At 38.6% G+C, this 17,075-nt stretch overlaps 1 protein-coding gene and 2 pseudogenes across 2 annotated transcripts; 1 reads left to right on the top strand and 2 right to left on the bottom strand.

Annotated features, from left to right (window-relative positions):
- Positions 1–1,390: 1,390 nt before the first annotated feature.
- Positions 1,391–2,353, bottom strand: LOC104665805 (olfactory receptor 10A5-like). The gene is given in 1 exon segment (XM_010367726.1): positions 1,391–2,353. A coding segment is annotated over 1 exon segment (954 nt). The 5' UTR covers positions 2,345–2,353.
- A 997-nt stretch (positions 2,354–3,350) lies between these two features.
- On the top strand, positions 3,351–4,817 carry LOC104665806 (annotated as a pseudogene).
- Positions 4,818–7,736: 2,919 nt separating this feature from the next.
- LOC104665804 lies at positions 7,737–15,582 on the bottom strand (annotated as a pseudogene). Its single transcript, XR_004053715.1, has 2 exons — positions 14,386–15,582; positions 7,737–8,172 (listed from the first exon to the last, which is right to left on the bottom strand). The product of XR_004053715.1 is annotated as a putative elongation factor 1-alpha-like 3 (transcript).
- Positions 15,583–17,075: the final 1,493 nt, after the last annotated feature.

Below are 17,075 nucleotides of genomic sequence, written 5' to 3'. Positions count from 1 at the left end.
CAGATGCCCTAAATTATCACTCTTCAGTTCAAACTTCCACAGATCCCTAGGGCATGAACAGAATGCAGCCAAGATCTTTGCCAAGGCATAACACATGTTACTTTTGCTCCAGTTCCCAATAAGCTTCTCATTTCCATCTGAGACCTCAGCAGCCTGGCCTTCACCATCCATATCACTATTGGCATTTTGGTCACCACCATTTAAGTGGTCTCTAAGAAGTTCCAAACTTTCCCTCATCTTTCTGTCTTTTTTGAGCCCCCTAAACTCCCCAACCTCTGCCCATTACCCAGTTCCAAAGTTGCTTCCATAGTTTCAGGTATCTTTATAGCAATGCCCCACTGCCACTACCAATTTTCTGTGTTAGGCAATTCTTGCACTGCTATAAAGAAATCCCTGAAAGTGGGCAATTTATAAAGAAAAAGTATTTAATTGACTCATGGTTCTGATGGCTGTAAAAGCATGGCACTGGCATCTGCTTGGCTTCTGGGGAGGAAGAACTTGAATCTTACTTTGCTTAATTGTAAAATGAATTTGCTTTTAGCAATTATCTCATCTAAATCCCTCATTGTTGATCAAATTATTCATTTCTGATGGCAATGATTGTGCTTTATATTATTTTATATTTTCATGTCAACAATATATAAAAATTTAAAATTTGAAGGCACTAAGCAAATATAGGAGTCAGCTAAGATCCACTGTAAGACTTGAAAAAAGCAGCATTATGATTGAGATTATGTTTGTGAAATTTTGAAATTACTTTAACAAGGATTAAGAACTTGAAAATGAATCTGCAAGAGACAATTGGAAACAGCTCATTCTACCTGGGAAGAATAGCCTAAGGAAGGAGTCTTTTAAGGATATTGGGCTCTATCCACAACATAAAAGCCAACACTTCCTTCCTTCAGGGCATGTAAAATGAAATGAAGAGCAAGAATTATGTACTGGAAGTGTTATAGGGTTTTCTACTGAATGGTGTCAGAATTGTCCAACCAAGATGATGGCCAAGATGACATTTGGTAATTGTTATTGTTTTGACCATTGTGTGTCCCCAAGGTCATATTACAAGTAGTTTCATATTGTTCACAATATATGTCACATTTGTGCTCATTAGCAAAGTGAATATCTCGAATGGTTTAGCCACAGAAGTGTCAAAGTGCCAATTGCACCAATAAGAAAAACAGATTAAGTCTATGATGGGTAGGTAAAGGAATCTGGCAGATGATAATGACAGGTTTACATCAACACTGGGCTCGCTTCTCTCCACCAAGCTTTCCAATAGCCATTTCAATAGCTGGGTTTCATTCCAATAGATATGTGAAGAGAGGCAGAGAGGTGTCCCAAACATGAAACTAGTTGTTATTCAATAGTATTTAGCCTTACTTCCTAAGGTCTATGGGATACAGTTTCTGAGGGCTAGGGTCTTGCAGACCATCCTGATGAAGGCATTCTTCACCTCATTATTTCTCAGGCTGTAGATAATGGGGTTCAACATGGGAGTCACAGCAGTGTAGGACAATGATAGCAGCTTCTTGCTTTCAGGAGAATTATTTGATTTAGCCTGAAAATCTGTGACGTTTAATGATATATAGAAAAGAGAGACAACAAGGAGATGTGAGGATCACGTAGAGAAGGCTTTATGCTTCCCTTTAGCTAATGGGATCTTGAGGATGGCAGCAGCAATGAGAGTGTAGGAACACAAGATCAGCAAGCAGGGGATCATGACCACCAGAATGGTTCCGATGATGGCGTAGATCTCAAACAGTGCTGTGTATGCACAGACCAGCTTCAGCACAGGTAGGCTGTCACACAAGAAATGGTTCACCTTGTTGGTGCCACAGAATGGAAAGCTGAAGAGCCACATGGTCTGCACAGTAGCTACAGGAAAGCCTGGGAACCAAGAAGCAGCAGCCAGTTTGGCCTGTGTCCTTTGGTTCATGATGACTGGGTAGTGCAAGGGACTGCAGATGGCCACATAGTGGTCATATGCCATGGTAGCCAGGAGGAAGCATTCAGCTACCCCAAAGAAGAAAAAGAAATACATCTGAGTGGCACAGCCAAGGAAGGAGGTGGTTGTGTCCTGGGCAAGCAGGGTCCCCAGCATTTTGGCCACAATGACTAGGTTGAAGCCAATATCCAGGAAAGATAAGTTTCTGAGGAAGGAGTACATGGGGCTGTGTAGCATGGGGTCGGCTAGGGTAACCAGAATGATGAGGCTCTTTCCCATCAAAGTGACCAGGTAGATGGTTAGAAATGTCAGGAAGAGCAATGACTGTATTTCAGTAAGCAGGGAAGAGAAGCTCATGGGGATAAATTCACTTATTTCTGTCCGGTTTCCTGTAGCCATAAGTATAGGCATAAATCCCCAGCTGTGGTCCTGGAGAGGAATTCTTGATTGGAAGTTAGATTTTCAATCTGTTTTTCAGATTTTCTCTTGCTGTCAGTGATAGAGGCAAGGTCCGCACCTCAGCTGGAAGAGGAAGAGTCTTGTGTTGGCTAAGAATAAAGACACAATAAAGAGTGGTCAGAGCCTAAGCACTGAAATGAGCCATAGGTCACCTTTCTCCTCTCTTTTCTGTTCCATTTTTTATCTTGTTAGCATATTTACTAAAACAAATCTGATCTTGTTCACACACACTCGTTTTCTTCTGTACCCTTAATTCTTTTGTAATAGGGTTAAGTGAAAGGGATCCTGAGGCAATGGAGTGAAGTAAGATGAGAAAACAGTAGGAAGTTTCTATTTATACCTGTTATATATTGGCCTTCATCAAAGACATATTGTTTTCATCTTCATCTGCTGTCAAAACTATTACTAATCTTTCTGTATGCATTTAGGGACTCCAGTTCCAAAACAATTGACAGGGTATGCAGTGAAAAATTTATATTGTATCATATTTTATTTTGAAATTTTTCTAAGTAGAAAAAATAGAGGTGAAGGGATGAGTGAGAATAATGTTTACAGGGTCTGGTTGTTTTAATGCACTTCCCCTCTCACTCAATGTAAGAATTGTAGACTACTTCAAATCACATAATACTTATTCTTTCTTGCCACATCAGACTATGGAAAACAATGTTAGCAGTTTCCTCTTTGGTCCAGCATATCTATAATTGACAACTGATTCTTAGTACCTGCATAATCCACTGGCTCTCAAAATTAATATCTGAGAGGAGTATTATACTACAACTCTGTGGAAAGTGAGTGTGTCCAAGGAGATTCCGACTACATCTCTTTCAAGAACAGGAAAATTGGAAAAAACAAAACAGATTCCCACAAAAAAAAAAATCTATAAAAATTATAGGAAACATTACAGTGAAGTTTCAAAGGAAAACATTCATGGATAAAAAGTTATGAAATGAGGTATAATCTTAAATAATATGAAAGGAAACTCTGTATTTATTCAATTTCTATGGCAGCACTGATGATACAACGATTGATTATTCACTGAAGCTTAAAATGTAATGGAGAAAATATTTAAGTAATCAATTATAACACATCACAATGAAAGTCAAAATGCAGAAATATATAGTACCTTAAAGGGGCACAGGAACACATAACATAGTCTTTAAAGGCTTTCTAGGCAACAGATATCAAAATAAAGTTGGCTAAAATATAGGAATAGGCACCGCGGGAAGAGGGTGTTGGAGGCCGGCTACATGGAAGATGGGCAGCTTTCCGACATGACTCAGATTCTGACATAACGGTGGCACCCAGTGACAGGCCGCAGCAAGTGTGGAAAGTGCTAGGCGGGGACAGTGCTTATGAGGGCCTTCCAGAGCAGGGCAACTGCATGTGCACCAGTATCATATTACCGAGTTGTTGAAAGTGTGGATTCAAGTGAAGAGAGTTTTTCTAATTCAGATGATGATAGCTGTCTTTGGAAGCGCAAGTGACAGAAATGTTTTAACCCTCCTCCCAAACCAGAGTCTTTTCAGTTTGGCCAAGAGCAGTCAGAAACCACCTGTTTCTGGAGCAAAGAAGATTAATAATATGTGGGGTGCTGCACTGCAAGAACAGAATTAAGATTCAGTGGCCACTGAACTTGATATCTTGGGAATGGAGGGTGCTATTGACAGAAGCGGACAGTTCGAGACCTACGATTGTTTGCTTGCTAAGAAACTTAAGAGGGAATCTCAAGAGCATATAGAAGGACTAGATGAGAAACTAGCTGAATATATGCATGGTGGTAAAAAAAAAAAAAATGGGATTAAAGGAAGAGGAAAAGGGGCTAGGTCATCTCAAAAGGAAATGACCTGTCAAAGACAGGCTAGGAAACAGACTAGAACCAGAAATAAACTATAAAGGTCGATATGAGACCACAAAGGAAGATTCTCAAGAGAAAGTGGCTAATGAAATTTCATTCGGGTTACAGGAACAAAGAAAGATCTGATGGCTCAAGTAGTGAGGATTATTGGGAACAAAAGGCAATTGAACATCTGATGGAAACTGCTGAAGTGGAACAAAATGGCCTCTTTATAATGAATGGTAGTCAAAGAACACTGGGTAGAGTTTTTCTGAATCTCTTGAAAAACACTCCTAGTATGAGCAAGGAACAAATTAAGGATGTTTTCTACATTGAAAACCAAAAGGAATATGAAAATTAAAAAGCTGCTAGGAAAAGGAGAATACAATGAAAAAAATGAAATAAGCTATTAAAAGTCTAAATTTTCAAGATAATGATATATCATGAGAAACTTTTGCAAGTGGCATAAATGAGGCCCTGGTCTCTCTTGATGAGTCACAGGAAGGACATGGAGAAGCCAAGCTGGGTGTAGAGGAAGCCGTTGAAGTTGATCATTCTCATAATTTGGCCGTCTTTTAAGTACATTTTCAATAGTTTGAGGAATAAGCCTTTCTAAAATAACATTTTAATAAACAATTTTTACTAAAATTGCAATGTTTTGCACTGATTGACATGAGAATCTGGAGGAAAGATAATTGTTTTCGTGTTTTAAATAAAAACTAATATATGTGGCAAAAGGAATGCAATTGATAGAAACATTTAAATATATCTCATGTTTGACAAGATACTTAAGAGTATGTAGCATAGGATTTAATTTTTCAATCTGTTGCATGTGCTGATTATTGTATTACTAGCTAATAATCAGTTTTGTCCAGGTCATTATAACATATTATTCAAAAGTTTATTTGCCTTTTCTAATTTATCTTTGCAATAAATTATGCTTTGGCTTTAAAACATTCCATTAAAAGATCAGAATGAGACATATAAATTATTAAACTGTTACAAATGCATTCAAATTTGTTTTTTCTGTGTTCCAAGAACGTAGGCAATTTTAATGATAAAGACTAAAATTAAAAGAGGTTTATACTGATGACTCTTCCCACTTATTTGTTTGTCCAGAGGTAAATAAATGTCAGTTTTTCAAAGATCTATTTGTATTTTTTTAATTTTATTTTATTTTATTTTATTTTATTTGAGATAGAGACTCGATCTGTTGCCCAGGCTGGAGTGCAGTGACACAGTCTTGGCTCGCTGCAACTTCTGCCCACCAAGTTTAAGTGATCTCATGCCTCAGCCTCCGAGGTAGCTGGTATCACAGGTGTCCCACCATGTCTGGATAATTTTTGTGTTTTTAATAGAGACAGGGTTTTGCCATGTTGGCCAGGCTGGTCTAGAACTCCTGGCCTCGGGTGATACACCCGCCTCGACCTCCCAAAGTGCTGGGATTGTAGTCATGAGCCACCACAACCGGTCTATTTGTTCTTAAATTTTACATGTTCTTTGACTTATTAATTAACTTGGTCATAAACTAAATGTGATCTACACCTGTGTGTTACCACATACATTTAAAAAATTCCCAGGTCAGGTGTGGTGGCTCACACCTGTAATCTCAACATTTTGAGAGGCTGAGATGGGAGGATCACTTGAGCCCAGGAGTTCAAGATCAACCTGGGCAACATAGCAAGACCCTGCCTCTAATTTAAAAAAAAAAAAAAATTCCCAGTGGTAGCCTGCCTAAGACTGTTTTACCTTATGTTAAGGAAATTGTGTACTTAAAATATTACATGTGCATAAAATTTTAAATTACTCATTTTTATTAATGAAAATAAAGGTAGCTTATTTTAGACATTCCAAGAGTTAACTATAGTTTACAAAACATATTAAGCAAAAATATGCTTAATACATTAAGGAAAAATTTTGTATATTAAGCAAAAATGTAAAATTAAGTAATTATAAACTATTCCTTACAAACAACATACTTGAAATCTTTCAGTAGTTCCTGAAAATATGGTCATTGAAGTTGGATCTAAGAGGAAAATGGTTATTGGTTGCTTTTTATTTATAAAGAATGCAAAAATAAAATTAGATTTTGGGCAGTCCTTAAAAAAATATAGGCACAAACAGGGTGCTATGTGTAATTAGGAAAATATTGTAATGAAAGTGAACTGCAATAGCAAAAACAAAATTTTTACTGAAAACAGTAAAGCTTGGATTTGACTCTGACTCTGCCTAAAATAGAAAATTTACATGGAAAGGCTTGAAGTGCTCTCCCATAAGATGCAGAAAATGGAGAAATAGATGAAAATGAGATAAAACTTAAAAATAAAAAGCAGAAAACAATGTAACAAATAATTAATGTCCCTGAAAAATCAGCCAAACAAATGGAGCTGGAATAATAAATAGTAAGAAAGATAATGAAGATGTTATTAAGCAAACAGAAATCAATTAGATAATAGCAAGAACTCATGAAGCAACAGGCAAAATCAAAGAATGACTAACAACCCGTGTGCCCCCGTGAACAATATGTTTTTCAAGAATATATTAAAAACATTGCAGAATCTATGCTGAAAAAAATTATTTCTTAAAATAATACTTATCACACTGAAATTGGACTGCTCTGTGGCACTAACAAGTAAATAAAAGAAACAAAATTTATAATTGTGAGGAAAGTATTGGAGATTATAGCAACTGTAATTGCTCAAGCTCTCTTTTTCTCCCTCTCTCTCTCACACACACATGCACATAAACACACACACACACAAACCTACACAATTTTGAATAAAACAAAAGGATCAATGATATTGGTAAACACAACATATCAATTAGAAACTACTGTTTTGTTATAAGACATTCTAGACTTTTGTACTTCAGAATAAACAGAGTGAAGTCATGGGAGATAGGAACATACCAATTTAAAATAATGGGACATATCTAAGCTATCAAAGGAGATGGCCCTCTTCTGAAAAAAAAAAAAAGTAAGTAATAGGAGAAACATGTAAACATCTGTAAACTGTACTACCAACAACATAAAATAAAATACTATTGAATAGGTAGTCATAAACCTGTTCAATATGTTGTAAGAAAAATGCACCTGGAAATAAAAAAATGTCATTAGGAAATTAAAAGACTGTGAAAACCAGTCTTGGATACTGAAGGAAACTGAATTAAGAGAATGTTTGAGAAATTGAGGAATACTATGAAATGATAAAAATTATAGAATAAATTAAAAATTCAGGAAATAAAAATAGATAAATTTCTAGGAACATAGAATGGCAGATCAAAGTAGAGAAATGATAGACAAAATGCTAGCAAAAAGTAAAAATTATTGAGCTAATAATTTTGAACTTAAAGTAGTTCTTACTATACAAACAATGTATGGAAACATACTCACTCATATCTTTTTTTTTTCTCATTAAACTTTTTTAGTGGGGCTCAAAATTCTGTGACAAATTTTTGGTCAAGTTGTTTCCATTAAAAAGTACAGATTTTAAAATTACTAAGTTACTAATAACTTAAAACTGCCACACGCAAAAAAGAAAACCAGAGTGGTCCACAAAACATTCTCCTTTCCTTCTGAAGGTTTTATGATGCATTGTTATCATTAACCAGTCTTTTACTACTAAACTTAAATGGCCAATTGAAACAAACAGTTCTGAGATCATTCTTCCACCACTGATTAAGAGTGGGGTGGCAGGTATTAGCGATAATATTCATTTAGCTTTCTGAGCTTTCTGGACAGACTTGGTGACCTTGCCAGCTCCAGCAGCCTTCTTGTCCACTGCTTTGATGACACCCACCACAACTGTCTGCCTCATATCACGAACAGCAAAGAAATCCAAAGGTGGATAGTCTGAGAAGCTCCCAACACACATGGGCTTGCCAAGAACCATATCAACAATGGCAGCATCACCAGACTTCAAGAATTTAGGGCCATCTTCCAGTTTCTTTTTTTTTTTTTTCTTTTTTTTTTTTTATTATACTTTAAGTTCTAGGGTACATGTGCATAACGTGCAGGTTTGTTACATATGTATACTTATGCCATGTTGGTGTGCTGCACCCATCAACTCGTCAGCACCCATCAATTCATCATTTATATCATGTATAACTCCCCAATGCAATCCCTCCCTCCTCCCCCCTCCCCATGATAGGCCCCAGTGTGTGATGTTCCCCTTCCCGAGTCCAAGTGATCTCATTGTTCAGTTCCCACCTATGAGTGAGAACATGCGGTGTTTGGTTTTCTGTTCTTGTGATAGTTTGCTAAGAATGATGGTTTCCAGCTGCATCCATGTCCCTACAAAGGACGCAAACTCATCCTTTTTTATGGCTGCATAGTATTTCATGGTGTATATGTGCCACATTTTCTTAATCCAGTCTGTCACAGATGGACATTTGGGTTGATTCCAAGTCTTTGCTATTGTGAATAGTGCCGCAATAAACATACGTGTGCATGTGTCTTTGTAGTAGAATAATTTATAATCCTTTGGGTATATACCCAGTAGTGGGATGGCTGGGTCATATGGTACATCTAGTTCTAGATCCTTGAGGAATTGCCATACTGTTTTCCATAATGGTTGAACTAGTTTACAATCCCACCAACAGTGTAAAAGTGTTCCTATTTCTCCACATCCTCTCCAACACCTGTTGTTTCCTGACTTCTTAATGATTGCCATTCTAACTGGTGTGAGATGGTATCTCATTGTGGTTTTGATTTGCATTTCTCTGATGGCGAGTGATGATGAGCATTTTTTCATGTGTCTGTTGGCTGTATGAATGTCTTCTTTTGAGAAATGTCTGTTCATATCCTTTGCCCACTTTTTGATGGGGTTGTTTGTTTTTTTCTTGTATATTTGTTTGAGTTCTTTGTAGATTCTGGATATTAGCCCTTTGTCAGATGAGTAGGTTGCAAAAATTTTCTCCCATTCTGTAGGTTGCCTGTTCACTCTGATGGTAGTTTCTTTTGCTGTGCAAAAGCTCTTTAGTTTAATTAGATCCCATTTGTCAGTTTTTGCTTTTGCTGCCGTTGCTTTTGGTGTTTTAGACATGAAGTCCTTGCCCATGCCTATGTCCTGAATGGTACTACCTAGATTTTCTTCTAGGGTTTTTATGGTATTAGGTCTAATATTTAAGTCTCTAATCCATCTTGAATTAATCTTCGTATAAGGGGTAAGGAAAGGAACCAGTTTCAGCTTTCTACTTATGGCTAGCCAATTTTCCCAGCACCATTTATTAAATAGGGAATCCTTTCCCCATTTCTTGTTTCTCTCAGGTTTGTCAAAGATCAGATGGCTGTAGATGTGTGGTATTATTTCTGAGGACTCTGTTCTGTTCCATTGGTCTATATCTCTGTTTTGGTACCAGTACCATGCTGGTTTGGTTACTGTAGCCTTGTAGTATAGTTTGAAGTCAGGTAGCGTGACGCCTCCAGCTTTGTCCTTTTGACTTAGGATTGTCTTGGCAATGCGGGCTCTTGTTTGGTTCCATATGAACTTTAAAGCAGTTTATTCCAATTCTGTGAAGAAACTCATTGGTAGCTTGATGGGGATGGCATTGAATCTATAAATTACCTTGGGCAGTATGGCCATTTTCACGATATTGATTCTTCCTATCCATGAGCATGGTATGTTCTTCCATTTGTTTGTGTCCTCTTTGATTTCACTGAGCAGTGGTTTGTAGTTCTCCTTGAAGAGGTCCTTTACATCCCTTGTAAGTTGGATTCCTAGGTATTTGATTCTCTTTGAATCAATTGTGAATGGAAGTTCATTCCTGATTTGGCTCTCTGCTTGTCTGTTACTGGTGTATAAGAATGCTTGTGATTTTTGCACATTAATTTTGTATCCTGAGACTTTGCTGAGGTTGCTTATCAGCTTAAGGAGATTTTGGGCTGAGACGATGGGGTTTTCTAAATATACAATGATGTCATCTGCAAACAGGGACAATTTGACTTCTTCTTTTCCTAACTGGATACCCTTGATTTCTTTCTCTTGCCTGATTGCCCTGGCCAGAACTTGCAACACTATGTTGAATAGGAGTGGTGAGAGAGGGCATCCCTGTCTTGTGCCAGTTTTCAAAGGGAATTTTTCCAGTTTTTGCCCATTCAGAATGATATTAGCTGTGGGTTTGTCATAAATAGCTCTTATTATTTTGAGGTACGTTCCATCAATACCGAATTTATTGAGCGTTTTTAGCATGAAGGGCTGTTGAATTTTGTCAAAAGTCTTTTCTGCATCTATTGAGATAATCATGTGGTTCTTGTCTTTGGTTCTGTTTATATGCTGGATTACGTTTATTGATTTGTGAATGTTGAACCAGCCTTGCATCCCAGGGATGAAGCCCACTTGGTCATGGTGGATAAGCTTTTTGATGTGCTGCTGAATCCGGTTTGCCAGTATTTTATTGAGAATTTCTGCATCGATGTTCATCAGGGATATTGGTCTAAAATTCTCTTTTTTTGTTGTGTCTCTGCCAGGCTTTGGTATCAGGATGATGTTGGCCTCATAAAATGAGTTAGGGAGGATTCCCTCTTTTTCTATTGATTGGAATAGTTTCAGAAGGAATGGTACCAGCTCCTCCTTGTACCTCTGGTAGAATTCAGCTGTGAATCCATCTGGTCCTGGACTTTTTTTGGTGGGTAGGCTATTAATTGTTGCCTCAATTTCAGAGCCTGCTATTGGTCTATTCAGGGATTCAACTTCTTCCTGGTTTAGTCTTGGGAGAGTGTAAATGTCCAGGAAATTATCCATTTCTTCTAGATTTTCTAGTTGATTTGTGTAGAGGCATTTATAGTATTCTCTGATGGTAGTTTGTATTTCTGTGGGATCGGTGGTGATATCCCCTTTATCATTTTTTATTGCGTCTATTTGATTCCTCTCTCTTTTCTTCTTTATTAGTCTTGCTAGCGGTCTGTCAATTTTGTTGATCTATTCAAAAAACCAACTCCTGGATTCATTGATTTTTTGGAGGGTTTTTTGTGTCTCTATCTCCTTCAGTTCTGGTCTGATCTTCGTTATTTCTTGCCTTCTGCTAGCTTTTGAATGTGTTTGCTCTTGCCTCTCTAGTTCTTTTAATTGTGATGTTAGAGTGTCAATTTTAGATCTTTCCTGCTTTCTCTTGTGGGCATTTAGTGCTATAAATTTCCCTCTACACACTGCTTTAAATGTGTCCCAGAGATTCTGGTATGTTGTATCTTTGTTCTCATTGGTTTCAAAGAACATCTTTATTTCGGCTTTCATTTTGTTATGTACCCAGTAGTCATTCAGGAGCAGGTTGTTCAGTTTCCATGTAGTTGAGCGGTTTTGATTGAGTTTCTTAGTCCTGAGTTCTAGTTTGATTGCACTGTGGTCTGAGAGACAGTTTGTTATAATTTCTGTTCTTGTACATTTGCTGAGGAGTGCTTTACTTCCAATTATGTGGTCAATTTTGGAATAAGTGCGATGTGGTGCTGAGAAGAATGTATATTCTGTTGATTTGGGGTGGAGAGTTCTATAGATGTCTATTAGGTCCGCTTGGTGCAGAGATGAGTTCAATTCCTGGATATCCTTGTTAACTTTCTGTCTCGTTGATCTGTCTAATGTTGACAGTGGAGTGTTGAAGTCTCCCATTAGTATTGTATGGGAGTCTAAGTCTCTTTGTAAGTCTCTAAGGACTTGCTTTATGAATCTGGGTGCTCCTGTATTGGGTGCATATATATTTAGGAGAGTTAGCTCTTCCTGTTGAATTGATGCCTTTACCATTATGTAATGGCCTTCTTTGTCTCTTTTGATCTTTGATGGTTTAAAGTCTGTTTTATCAGAGAAGAGGATTGCAACCCCTGCTTTTTTTTGTTCTCCATTTGCTTGGTAGATCTTCCTCCATCCCTTTATTTTGAGCCTATGTATGTCTCTGCATGTGAGATGGGTCTCCTGAATACAGCAGACTGATGGGTCTTGACTCTTTATCCAGTTTGCCAGTCTGTCTTTTAATTGGAGCATTTAGTCCATTTACATTTAAGGTTAATATTGTTATGTGTGAACTTGATCCTGTCATTATGATATTAACTGGTTATTTTGCTCGTTAGTTGATGCAGTTTCTTCCTAGCCTCGATGGTCTTTACATTTTGGCATGTTTTTGCAATGGCTGGTACCGGTTGTTCCTTTCCATGTTTAGGGCTTCCTTCAGGGTCTCTTGTAAGGCAGGCCTGGTGGTGACAAAACCTCTAAGATTTGCTTATCTGTAAAGGATTTTATTTCTCCTTCACTGATGAAACTTAGTTTGGCTGGATATGAAATTCTGGGTTTAAAATTCTTTTCTTTAAGAATGTTGAATATTGGTCCCCACTCTCTTCTGGCTTGTAGAGTTTCTGCCGAGAGATCTGCTGTTAGTCTAATGGGCTTCCCTTTGTGGGTAACCCGACCTTTCTCTCTGGCTGCCCTTAAGATTTTTTCCTTCATTTCAACTTTGGTGAATCTGGCAATTATGTGTCTTGGAGTTGCTCTTCTGGAGGAGTATCTTTGTGGCGTTCTCTGTATTTCCTGAATTTGAATGTTGTCCTGCCCTACTAGGTTGGGGAAGTTCTCCTGGATGATATCCTGAAGAGTGTTTTCTAACTTGGTTCCATTTTCCCCTCACTTTCAGGCACCCCAATCAGACGTAGATTTGGTCTTTTTACATAATCCCATACTTCTTGCAGGCTTTGTTCATTTCTTTTTCTTCTTTTTTCTTTTGGTTTCTCTTCTCGCTTCATTTCATTCATTTGATCCTCAATCGCTGATACTCTTTCTTCCAGTTGATCGAGTCGGTTGCTGAAGCTTGTGCATTTGTCATGTATTTCTCGTGTCATGGTTTTCATCTCTGTCATTTCGTTTATGATCTTCTCTGCATTAATTAGTCTAGCTGTCAATTCTTCCACTCTTTTTTCAAGACTTTTAGTTTCTTTGCCCTGGGTACGTAATTCCTCCTTTAGCTCTGAGAAGTTTGATGGACTGAAGCCTTCTTCTCTCATCTCGTCAAAGTCATTCTCTGACCAGCTTTGATCCGTTGCTGGCGATGGGCTGCGCTCCTTTGCAGGGGGAGATGCGCTCTTATTTTTTGAATTTCCAGCTTTTCTGCCCTGCTTCTTCCCCATCTTTGTGGTTTTATCTGTCTCTGGTCTTTGATGATGGTGACGTACTGATGGGGTTTTGGTATAGGTGTCCTTCCTGTTTGATAGTTTTCCTTCTGACAGTCAGAAGGACTGTCTGTTGGTCTGTTGGAGATTGCTTGAGGTCCACTCCAGACCCTGTTTGCCTGGGTATCAGCAGCAGAGGTTGCCAAAGATAGAATATTGCTGAACAGCGAGTGTACCTGTCTGATTCTTCCTTTGGAAGTTTCCTCTCAGGGGTGTACTCCACCCTGTGAGGTGTGGGGTGTCAGACTGCCCTAGTGGGGCATGTCTCCCAGCTAGGCTACTCAGGGGTCAGGGACACACCTGAGCAGGCAGTCTGTCCGTTCTCAGATCTCAACCTCCGCGTTGGGAGATCCACGGCTCTCCCCAAAGCTGTCAGACAGAGTCGTTCACGTCTGCACCGGCCCCCGCTGCTTCCCCTGTTGGTCTTCAGCTGTGCGCTGTCCCCAGAGGTGGAGACTACAGAGACAGGCAGTCCTCCTTGAGCTGCTGTGAGCTCCACCCAGTTCGAGCTTCCCAGTGGCTTTGTTTACCTACTTAAGCCTCAGCAATGGCGGGCGCCCCTCCCCCAGCCTCGCTGCTGCCCTGCGGATAGATCGCCGCAGACTGCTGTGTTAGCAGTGAGGGAGGCTCTGTGGGCGTGGGACCCTCCCGGCCAGGTGTGGGATATATTCTCCTGGTGTGCCTGTCTCCTTAAAGCGCAGTATTGGGGTGGGAGTTACCCGATTTTCCAGGTGTTGTGTGTCTCAGTTCCCCTGGCTAGGAAAACGGATCCCCTTCCCCCTTGCGCTTCCAGGTGAGGCGATGCCTCGCCCTGCTTCAGCTCTCGCTGGTCAGGCTGCAGCAGCTGACCAGCACCGATTGTCCGGCACTCCCTAGTGAGATGACCCCAGTACCTCAGTTGAAAATGCAGAAATCACCGGTCTTCTGTGTCGCTCGCGCTGGGAGTTGGAGACTGGAGCTGTTCCTATTCGGCCATCTTGCTCCACCCCCCTTCCAGTTTTTTACCGGATCGGCGATCAATCTTTTCCTTCAGCTCAGCAAACTTGCATGCAATGTGAGCCATGTGGCAATCCAATACAGGGGCATAGCCAGCACTTATTTGGCCTGGATGGTTCAGGATAATCACCTGAGCAGTGAGGCCAGCTGCTTCCATTGGTGGGTCATTTTTGCTGTCACTAGCAACGCTGCCACGACCAACATCTTTGACAGACACACTCTTGACATTGAAGCCCACATTGTCCCCAGGAAGAGCTTCACTCAAAGCTTCATGGTGCATTTTGACAGATTTTACTTTGGTTGTAATGTTGACTGGAGCAAAGGTGACCACCATACCGGGTTTGAGAACACCAGTCTCCACTCGGCCAACACGAACAGTACCAATACCACCAATTTTGTAGACATCCTGGAGAGGCAGGCACAAGGGCTTGTCAGTTGGACGAGTTGGTGGTAGGATGCAGTCCAGAGCCTCAAGCAGCGTGGTTCCACTGGCATTGCCATCCTTATGGGTGACCTTCCATCCCTTGAACCAAGGGATGTTAGCACTTGGCTCCAGCATGTTGTCACCATTCCAACCAGAAATTGGCACAAATGCTACTGTGCTGGGGTTGTAGCAAATTTTCTTAATGTAAGTGCTGACTTCCTTAACAATTTCCTCATATCTCTTCTGGCTGTAGGGTGGCTCAGTGGAATCCATTTTGTTAACACCAACAATTAGTTGTTTCACACCCAGTGTGTAAGCCAGAAGAGCATGCTCTCAGGTCTGCCCATTCTTGGAGATACCAGCTTCAAATTCACCAACACCAGCAGCAACAATCAGAACAGCACAGTCAGCCTGAGATGTCCCTGTAATCATGTTTTTGATGAAGTCTCTGTGTCCTGGGGCATCAGTGATGGTCACATAATACTTGCTGGTCTCAAATTTCCACAAGGAGATATCAATGGTGATACCACGTTCCCGCTCAGCTTTCAGTTTATCCAAGACCCAGGCATACTTGAAGAAGCCCTTTCCCATCTCAGCAGCCTCCTTCTCAAAATTTTCAATGGTTCTTTTGTCGATGCCACCGCATTTGTAGATCAGATGGCCAGTAGTGGTGGACTTGCCCGAATCTACGTGTCCAACGACGACAATGTTGATATGAGTCTTTTCCTTTCCCATTTTGGCTTTTAGGGGTAGTTTTCACGACACCTGTGTTCTGGTGGCAAACCCGTTGTGAAAAAAGATACTCACTCATGTCTTAATCATTGTTCTAGTTTCTTTTTAACTTTGAGGGTAGAGAAAGCTTTAAGTTTGCAGACAGAAAAGAAATAAAAAAGAAAACTCAAACCCACAAAACCACACAAGTCACAATCAAAACACCTTTTAGGCTATATACCAAAAAAAAAAAAAAAAGAAAGAATTCAGAAGAACAATAGATTTCTGCTGAACACACATATGATAAAATATAGTAGATTCGGGTTTGTATGAATTCGAATGAGAATAATTTTATCTTATCTTATCACATAAGAAACAATAAAAATGAATTAAATTGTTCTTCAAATCAACTTAGAAAATGAAATAGACACAGAAAGAGAAAATAAAATTAAAAGCAGGAATTAATTTCAAAAAGTTAAAACTGATAAATCTGAGATTTGGCCATTCGAAATATTAAGTAAAAAATTGTTGGAAAATCTAATGAAGAAATAATAGAGAAAACAAAAGTACGTAATTTAGGAATAAAATGTGTAAAATAATCTCAGATATGGAATGAAACTTTAAAAATTATAAGCAAATATTACTACATTAATAAATGTCTGATTTTTAAAATGAAATAGCTTTCTAGTAGTATGTGAAGTTTAGCCTTGAATAAAACAGGTAAAAATGAGTGGTTTGAAGTAATTTTATCAAAAGATTGTAATGCAAACGCCCATTAACCAGGATAAAATGAATGAGGTAATTTATTCCTTCAGAGAACAGGTAAATCTTGTGATTTATCTTTAGATGAACTGTTTCAGGACAAAGAAAAAGATGCAGTGTTTTCCAATTAATATTATGACAATTACCTATACCTGTTTTCAAAGCAGCAAATATAATACACACATAAATAAGCCAAAAAAACCAATCTGACTTGTGAATATAAGTGCAAAATTAAGAAATAAAATGCAATCATTTTAAACCCAAAACATATATAGTTACATACATACATATATAGTATGGCCAAGTAGGATTTATTATAGGAATATAAATATGATTTGCAATTAAGAAATAATCAAATATAATTTATCTCATCAACATTTCAATAAAAAAGTTAACCTCATTAAATCCTAAAACTGTTTGAAAGTTCAACACTTATCTCTAAAAAATATCCAACACAGCAAAGTTTTATAACTTTTGAAGAGAAAACTACTTTCTTAATGAAACCTGAATATTATATAAACAATAGCCAATTCTGAGATTAGCAGTATAATAATAGAGCAATGGTTCTGAGAATTTGGGGACTATGGAACACTTTTACAATCTGACAACAGTTATGAACTCTTTCTCCTCCCAAATGTACATATGTGTGAAATTTTGCATATGATTTTTGGGGGTTTATGGATATTCTGAAGATCATAGATATTGTTGAAATTCTAATGCCACTATTGGTTTAAAAATTCTGGCCAAAATAATATGATGAGAATAATAAACAAGACATCAACATTGGAAAAGAAAACAGAAG

Source organism: Rhinopithecus roxellana, chromosome 15, assembly GCF_007565055.1.
Source record: "Rhinopithecus roxellana isolate Shanxi Qingling chromosome 15, ASM756505v1, whole genome shotgun sequence".
Lineage (NCBI taxonomy): Eukaryota > Metazoa > Chordata > Mammalia > Primates > Cercopithecidae > Rhinopithecus > Rhinopithecus roxellana.
The sequence above is the reverse complement of the archived record's forward strand: the minus strand, read 5'-3'. Positions and strand labels throughout refer to the sequence as shown.